Source organism: Arachis duranensis, chromosome 1 (assembly GCF_000817695.3).
Source record: "Arachis duranensis cultivar V14167 chromosome 1, aradu.V14167.gnm2.J7QH, whole genome shotgun sequence".
NCBI lineage: Eukaryota > Viridiplantae > Streptophyta > Magnoliopsida > Fabales > Fabaceae > Arachis > Arachis duranensis.
In genome coordinates, this window is record NC_029772.3 from 10,233,829 (window position 1) to 10,242,685 (window position 8,857).

At 31.6% G+C, this 8,857-nt stretch overlaps 1 protein-coding gene across 1 annotated transcript; it reads left to right on the forward strand.

Annotated features, from left to right (window-relative positions):
* Window positions 1-1,410: 1,410 nt before the first annotated feature.
* Window positions 1,411-7,985, forward strand: LOC107476669 (leucine-rich repeat receptor protein kinase HPCA1). The gene is made up of 19 exons (XM_016096526.3): window positions 1,411-1,917; window positions 2,462-2,585; window positions 2,675-2,746; window positions 3,109-3,183; window positions 3,274-3,345; window positions 3,416-3,577; window positions 3,888-3,962; window positions 4,066-4,137; window positions 4,275-4,346; window positions 4,441-4,509; window positions 4,604-4,678; window positions 4,776-4,847; window positions 4,922-5,056; window positions 5,142-5,611; window positions 5,926-6,078; window positions 6,174-6,313; window positions 6,414-6,633; window positions 6,743-6,978; window positions 7,258-7,985. Exons 1-19 carry the CDS (start codon window positions 1,803-1,805, stop codon window positions 7,783-7,785), a joined length of 2,937 nt encoding a protein of 978 aa, XP_015952012.1. The 5' UTR covers window positions 1,411-1,802; the 3' UTR covers window positions 7,786-7,985.
* Window positions 7,986-8,857: the final 872 nt, after the last annotated feature.

Below are 8,857 nucleotides of genomic sequence, written 5' to 3' on the forward strand. Positions count from 1 at the left end.
ATGATAGATGAGGAACGAAACATTTTTTTTTGTTTTTGGAATTAGGAGCAACGAAACATTTTTATTTTTTTTAGGGTTGAGTTTTTTGGGTGGTATATATTGGGTCTTTTGTAACTATTGGGCTCTTCTTCTCGCAATGTTAGAGGTCTTTGGAAAAGAAAAATGATCTTGACCAAAAGAAAAAAGGAAAACAACAATGATGGCTGAACCAATAATCTTTCTGATACTTTCATCAAACTATCTCAAAGATAAAAAAAAAAAAGCTCAAAAACAAATTTTAAAATAATAAACAATAAATAAAAAAGTGAGATTATCAATTAAAATACAATAATAATAATAACAGGTTTTGCTAAGTAGACAATGATTTTTTTAAACAATATGAATAATAGGTTCTAAAATTGACCTAATAAAATAAAAAAATACTCCACCCTCAAATTATTTCCTAAACCTTAACATTAGAATAACTATCTGCACATATAGTGAATTGAACATCCAACTATTGTTAACTGTATATGAGTAAATCGAATCAAAAGAAATAACCATCTAATTAAAAATAATGAACACAAAAAAAAATTAAAGTGGGTACCTAGCTAGCCATCTTAGTAAAGCTCTTCACTTCTTTTGGCCAACAAAGCTTTAAGTAAAGCCAAGTCACAATTACACATAGAATTTTAAATTAATTCAGCTATTATCTAATAAACTTTGCATACACTTCTTTGATGCAGATCTATAGAACATTAGTGATGTGGGACCATGTCACACCTACCTAACTACTATCATTAACTATACACTATGTGCCACTTATCCATTAAACCAATGTACTGTCGCCATAGATGCTAAGATATTTCTTTATTGTCTATCAAGAATGAGAAATAGTGATCCAAAATTCTTGCATATTTTTTAGTATATTTATAATATATTTAACAAATTATAAACGTTAAAAATCAGTATTAATTATTTATGTATTGTTTTATAAAAAAAATTAATAAAAGAATAATCAAATTTTTCTATATAACGTAATTAAATTTTCCATGAATATCAAATATATATTTTTATGCAACAACTAATAAATGATTGATGCCAATGAGTTATAACTCAAATGACATAATCTTTCCATACTCATCTAAAAGGTCACGAGTTTGAATCTTCTTATTTTTGGTAAAAAAAAACAATAAATTAATCATATTATGTATACACAAAAAAAGTTATTAGTATAAAATATATATTAAAATACAAAATATATATTAACCGAGTGTAAAAAACACATATATTTATACATAAATATACACGTATATAGTAATTTTTTTAAATGCATATTAAATATACGTTTGAGAAACATGCAAGTATTTCTAAAATAATGACAATATATATTATGTCTATGATGATAAAGGTCAAAGTAGCTAAAGAAAAAAGTGATGTTATTCCATTTTGGAGGCTGACTACTGGTGAATGAAGAGTGAAGGTAACGGAATAAGTGTCAATTTGTTAATGATTATGATTATTACAACAACAACAAAGGGAAAAAAAAGTAGTAGTAGTAGTAGTGAGAAAATGACTATGATGTTGTTAGAGGTAGTGGCAACCGTTTGATTAGCTTCTAAGACAAGAAAAAATGAATAAAATTGGAACCAATTCAATTCCATGATACCCTTTCTCTTTCTTTTTCAAATGCTTCTCCCTCTTCTTCTTTCTATGCTTGCCATGATAAACATGCAATATATTTTTCATTATTTTTTTTATGATATCATGTTTTGATGTTTAGTTTGTTTTGTACAATAAGAAGAAGAAACAAGTGTTGAGAGATGCTGAGAGTTTTGTCTCTCCCCAAGATGGGAATCTTCCTCCATTTGTTGTTGTCTTTGGGAATTTTGTTGGCTGAGATTCATGTCATTTCTTCTTATACTGATCCTCAAGATGGTAATGTGTTACTAAATTCTCTATCTTTTTGTTATTCTAATCATTTTCTTTTAGATATAGCTAATCTTGATTTGGAGTATTAATCTGGTTTTGTTAGTGTTTATTATTAGCCTTAGTCTAAACTTGATCTAAAGTATATATAATACTTTTTCTGCTTAATTACTTGAAAATATGCTGTGGTTTCTTGTAATTTTCTATATGATTTGAATGAAATAAAATAAAATAAAATAAAAATGCTAATTATGCTAAATGTTATATTAGAAGGTAACTTCATACTGAGTTGGAATTGGATACCTTATAATATATACAATTTTTTTTATCCATTTAATACATAATTTTTTTTAAGTCAACTGGTAATTAATTAACACATTAGTTAATTCACCATTGAGTTGTTGTGCTCAAAACTTTTTTAATTTTGAGCTATTTTTGGTTGGTTGGTATTATAAATTATGAGATTAGTAAGAAAATTAGTCACTTAATTAGCATATATTCATGTACCTTATTATAAAGAACTTTGTTAATTTATAAAATGTGTGTGGTGTAGCTGCTGTACTTAGATCTTTGAAGGATATATGGGTAAATACACCACCAAGTTGGGACAAATCAGATGACCCTTGTGGAGCACCATGGGAAGGAGTTACATGCAACAAATCAAGGGTTACTTCATTGTAATTATTTATTATCAATTAATCAAGCCATGTTAATTTCATCCATTTTTTTTGTTTTTTTTAATCATACTTGCATTTTGAATGTGTAGGGGACTTTCAACCATGGGCCTCAAAGGTAAACTAAGTGGGGACATTGGTGGACTAACAGAACTTAGATCTTTGTAAGTATGATTTCTTTGATCTTTCTTGTTACTTAAGGTGACAACAACAGCATCATGTTACTAATTTAACCAGTTACAATCACTATTAGACCTCGTCATGTGTTGATTTTCATCACTGACTGAATAATAATTGTCATGAAATCGTTTCTCTTAAAAGCTTAAGCTTACTGATATCATGTCGTGAAATTAATGCTTTCGTAAAATTATGTTCAAGTATTGCCTTTGGTCAAGGAAAATGAAATTTACACATAGCTACAAAGTGACATGATCTTTCATGGTACTTTACAAGAAAAAAAAAAAAGAAAATTTAAGAAGAAATTTTGCCTAACATGTTTTATGCTAACTATATTATTGAACTGTAGGGACTTGTCATTCAACAAAGGTTTAAAAGGTTCTCTGTCTCCAGAGATAGGAGACTTAAGGAATCTGAATATTCTGTAAGATTCCTTAAGAAACAAGATTCATTTTCCTTATATTCACAAAAAAAAAAAAGCATACTAATACTTTCTTTCCTTAATTTGTGTCAGCATCTTGGCTGGTTGTAGCTTCAGTGGCAGCATTCCAGATGCATTGGGGAATCTTTCACAGCTATCCTTCCTGTAAGAGCAAATCTTGTATTTTTATTTGTATTTGTATTTGTATAAGTATAATGGTGTGGTTGAATAACAGGGCCTTAAACTCAAACAACTTCACTGGAAAAATACCACCTTCATTGGGTAAACTCTCCAAACTTTATTGGTTAGACTTGGCAGATAATCAACTCACAGGGCCTATTCCAGTTTCAACCTCCACCACCCCTGGATTAGACCAACTTCTAAAGGCTAAGCACTTGTTAGTATTTTGACTCATTTTTTTTATTTATTATTTCTCGAGTAATCACTTCATTCAACCCTTCAATAAAATATAAAGGGTAAAATGGTTCCGATTTAAAAATAACAAACTTATAATCAACCTGTATATGTACGAGAAAACACTTGTATGTTCTTTTTTTAAGTGTGAAAGGCGAAATTTCGATGAATTTATCATGTTTAAATACCGAAAAACTATTTATCTTTAGTTTTTTTAAAAAGAATAATGTAAGAAGCAGTATTTCCTTCATCTTATAATAACTGTTTTGAATTGTATTTGTAATTTAATGCAGCCATTTCAATAAGAACCAGCTTTCAGGTACCATTTCCCCCAAACTTTTCAGCTCTGACATGGTGCTCATACATGTGTAAGTTCATATATTTTATTTTATTTTTCCAAAAATTGGTGTTTATAAGCTTGTGATGTCATCTATTTTACCATTTGTTACAACTTTTTCATTTTCCTTGCAGATTATTTGATGGAAATGATTTATCTGGTTCTATACCAGAAACATTAGGACTAGTTCAGACACTTGAGGTTCTGTAAGTAATTGCCTCATATTTCAGTTTTTTAATAAATTTTCTCAACTCTTTCTACCAATCTAATTTTATTTTTTCTCTTTATATTATTTAACTAGTTATATATTGTTTCTAATGATTATAATTTCAATTTATAACAGCCGGCTTGATAGAAATTCCTTGACAGGAGAGGTTCCTACAAATCTCAATAACCTTACAAACATCAATGAATTGTGAGTACTTATATTCAGAAATGAACACATTAATATTTTGTAATAACCTTAGTAATCATGATAATAATAATAATAATGCTGTGTTATCTTTCAGGAACTTAGCACACAATAAATTGAAAGGTTCTTTGCCAGATTTAAGTCACATGGATACCCTCAACTATGTGTAAGTAAATAAGCATGAGTTTATGTTAATTAATTTTTCCTCTAATATGATGCTATCTTACTTATGATGTTAATCAAATTATAATATTGTGTAGGGATCTTAGTAACAACTCCTTTGATCCCTCTGAACCTCCAATTTGGTTCTCATCTCTACCATCACTCACCACTCTGTAAGAACTTACCAACTACTACCTTCGTTTCCAAGTAACGACCGATTCGAACAAATAAACTGATATATTGAAAAATTAATGTACATTTGTTTTGAAGTGTTATGGAGTTTGGATCTTTGGAAGGTCCTCTTCCATCAAAGCTCTTCAGCATTCCTCAAATTCAGCAAGTGTAAGTTCCTAAGATCCTTGTTTTGAACCTGCCCTTATTATGTTATATAAAAATTGATGTTACTTGCATTGCAGGAAACTGAGGAACAATGCATTGAACAATACATTAGACTTAGGTGACAACATTTGTCCACAATTGCAGCTTGTTGATCTTCAAGACAACCAGATTTCCTCAGTAATCCTCCGTTCGCAATACAAAAACACATTGATGTAATTATCTGGTTAGAAAACATTTGCATGGTTTAGGAAGTTGATTAACAATTATAAATGTTTAATCTCTTCTTGAATTTGACAGCCTTATAGGAAATCCAGTGTGCAGTGTTCTCTCAAACACAAACTACTGCCAACTTCAGCAGCAGCCTAAGCAACCTTACTCGACAAGCTTGGCGAATTGCGGAGGCAAATCTTGTCCGCCGGATCAAAAGCTTAGCCCTCAAAGCTGTGAATGTGCATACCCTTATGAAGGGATGTTGTACTTCAGAGGACCCTTGTTTAGAGAACTCTCAAATGTTAACATTTTCCATGAACTTGAGATGAGTTTGTGGGTGAAGTTGGACCTAACACCTGGCTCAGTTTCTTTGCAAAACCCTTTCTTCAATGGTGATGATTATCTTCAAGTGCAACTAGCTTTGTTTCCTCCATCAGGACAATATTTCAATAGGACTGAAGTTCAAAGAATTGGGTTTGATTTGACCAACCAAACTTACAAGCCTCCTAAGGAGTTTGGACCTTATTACTTCATTGCATTCCCTTATGCTTTCCCAGGTACATAGAAATATGTTACACCTTAACTCTTGAGTAAAGGTTGATTTGGTTCTTGTCCTGGAGATTCTAACCATGATTCAAATTAGTCGTCGAGATTTCAAAAATAGCAAGTTTGTTCTTGAAGTTACAATTCATGATTCACTTTAGTCCCTTTAATAGAGTGAATCATCGAATGTAACTTCAACTATGAAATTGCTACTTCGAATCTCAATGTCTCTTTATTTCTTGTCCCTAGACACCAAACAAAGCCTTATCTTTGCAACTTTATGCAACTAATTAAGGTGACAAATGCAACTAACCTGGAATTGTTTCAGATTCTAACAAAGGAAACTCTCTTAGCACTGGTGCTATTATTGGTATAGCAGTAGGCTCATCAGTTCTGTTTCTGAGCCTCATAGCTTTAGCAGTATATGCAATCCTGCAAAAGAAGCGCGCGGAGCGAGCCATAGGATTAAGCAGACCTTTTGGTAATTCATTTATCTATTTGATTGTATTTAAAGTCTTATTATATCATCACTTGTGTAACTTTGAGAATTAATGTGAATTCATCTTTGTGATCCAGCATCTTGGGCACCAAGTGGAAAGGATAGTGGAGGTGCACCACAATTAAAGGGTGCAAGATGGTTCTCATATGATGAACTGAAAAAGAGCACTAGTAATTTCTCTGAAAGCAATGAGTTAGGATTTGGTGGTTATGGCAAGGTATGTTAGACTTTTAATGCTTCTATGTTAATTGTTAACATTTTTTTCTTTTCATTTTGGTTATGGTGAATGTATGTTAATTCAGTTTGGATGGATTCAGGTGTACAAAGGGGTGCTTCCTGATGGAAAAATCGTCGCGATCAAGCGAGCTCAGCAAGGATCAATGCAAGGAGGCCTAGAGTTCAAGACTGAAATTGAGTTGCTTTCAAGAGTTCATCACAAGAACCTCGTTGGACTCGTCGGATTTTGCTTCGAACAAGGAGAACAAATGTTGGTCTATGAATTCATGCCTAATGGAACACTTAGAGAGAGTTTGTCAGGTTAGTTTCCATGCTTAACTGATTGATTTGTATATTCATTTTTAGCATTTGAAAAAGAAAAAATGAACAAAAAAAAAATAATGTTTTCTGTTTTCAATTCGAGTTGTAGGAAGATCTGACATTCATCTTGATTGGAAGAGGAGACTTCGAATCGCCCTTGGCTCGGCCAGAGGACTCGCTTACCTTCATGAACTTGCCAACCCTCCAATTATCCACAGAGATGTGAAATCCACTAACATCTTACTAGATGAAAATTTGACAGCAAAGGTTGCAGATTTTGGACTATCTAAGTTAGTATCAGACAGTGAGAAAGGACATGTTTCTACTCAGGTTAAAGGAACATTGGTAAGAAACATTTGCACTAGCACTTATGTTGTTCAAAATCATTGTTCTGATTTTATCTCAAAAACTATAGGGTATATATCACAATAACTTGATGAGGAAGTTACCATCTTTTGCAGGGCTATTTAGACCCAAATTACACTATTAAATGTCCGTGTAAAACTATTTTATACTGCTTGTGCATGAGAAGTGAATTCTAGTATACAAGTTTAATCACACAATTTTTCAATTTGTGACAAGATTCAATCTAGTTCTTGATGACAAAAGTTAACATCTTTACAGGGCTATTTGGACCCAGAATACTACATGACACAACAACTAACTGAAAAAAGTGATGTGTATAGCTTCGGAGTAGTTATGTTAGAGCTCATAAGTTCGAGGCAGCCCATTGAAAAGGGTAAGTACATTGTCCGGGAAGCTCGGACGGCGTTCAACCGGCACGACGAAGAACACTATGGAATGAGAGAACTAATGGATCCAACTGTGAGGAACACACCAAACCTCATTGGGTTTGGTAGGTTCCTAGAGTTGACTTTGCAATGTGTTGAGGAATCAGCCGTTGACCGTCCAACAATGAGTGAGGTTGTTAAGGCACTTGAGACAATCTTGCAAAATGATGGAATGAACACAAACTCAACCTCTGCTTCTTCATCTGCCACTGATTTTGGAGCCACCAAGGGTGGAGCAATGATGAAACATCCTTACATTGATACTTCAAATTTTGCAAAGAATAAGGATAATGTGAGTGACAACAGTGCCTTTGACTACAGTGGAGGATACACAATTTCAGCAAAAGTTGAACCAAAATAGATAAATACTATGTTATATATATACATGTTCTTGGTAGTAGTGGTAGTAATGCTATTTGTACATCAAGAAGTGGATGTTAAGAGTTATTGTGTTTAAGATTCATGACACAAAATATTGATGATAGTAAATAAGGTCATATTTTGTGTCTCTACTCTTAATATTTTTACTTTTGTGCAAATAACATTACTGTATTTTTTTTTCTTTTTGAGATATTTAAGTATGTTTGGTTTGGGAAAATGTTTTTAATTTTATTTTTAGTAATTTTTATTTTTAAGATTTTATAGAAATAGAAGTGAAATAATAACATTTTATTTGTTTTTTTAACAAAATTCTAGAACTAGAAAATATTAAAAATAAAAATAAAAAATAAAAACACAAATCGGACATGTACTAATTCTTCTTTTTATTTTCATTCTCGAACTAAAATGGTTAGCTTTTTTTTGGAAGGGAAAAAAGAAAACTAATGTTTAGGGAGAAAAATGTGGTAGAGTAAAAGTAATCTTAATTTCATTTGAGTTTATATATATAAATTTAAGAAAAAAATTCTTTGGATTCCTTGAATCCTTGTTATGAGTTATTCGGTCAATCTTAATGTTTAGCTTATTGAAGTTTTGCCCAAGAAAGATTCTCATTAAGTGATTAGAATTAGGGTTGGCAATATATATGTTGGGTATTCAATTTAGACCAACTCATTTACATAGGGTGCGGTGCAAATTTGTCTGTGAATAGGGTAGAGTGCATTACGAATTTACTTGTAGGTAGGGTAGGATACAGGTTTAGGATATACTCTATTTTACCCTACTCGCATCCCTAATATATTATATAATATATATGTAAAAGTTATGTATGTAGTGAAGAAAGTGAGGAGTAATTACCTAAATCCGTCATCAAAGATTTTAAAATCGGACATTTTAGTCCCCAAGAAAAATTAATACACACAGATCAATCCCCAAGGTTTTACTTCAACAGACAAATCAGTTCCAGTTCATTTTTCGGCAAAGTAATTACCCAGATCAGTCTCCAAAGATTTTAAAAATGGACTTTTAGTCTTCAAAAAAAATTAATATACAAA

Bases quoted from the DNA above. Each gene is read 5' to 3' on its own strand.
- LOC107476669 (XM_016096526.3), top strand. From the start codon at position 1,803: ATGCTGAGAGTTTTGTCTCTCCCCAAGATGGGAATCTTCCTCCATTTG. The intron at 3,184-3,273 runs GTAAGATTCCTT...AATTTGTGTCAG, and splicing joins TTAAGGAATCTGAATATTCT to CATCTTGGCTGGTTGTAGCT. The intron at 6,979-7,257 runs GTAAGAAACATT...ACATCTTTACAG, and splicing joins CTCAGGTTAAAGGAACATTG to GGCTATTTGGACCCAGAATA.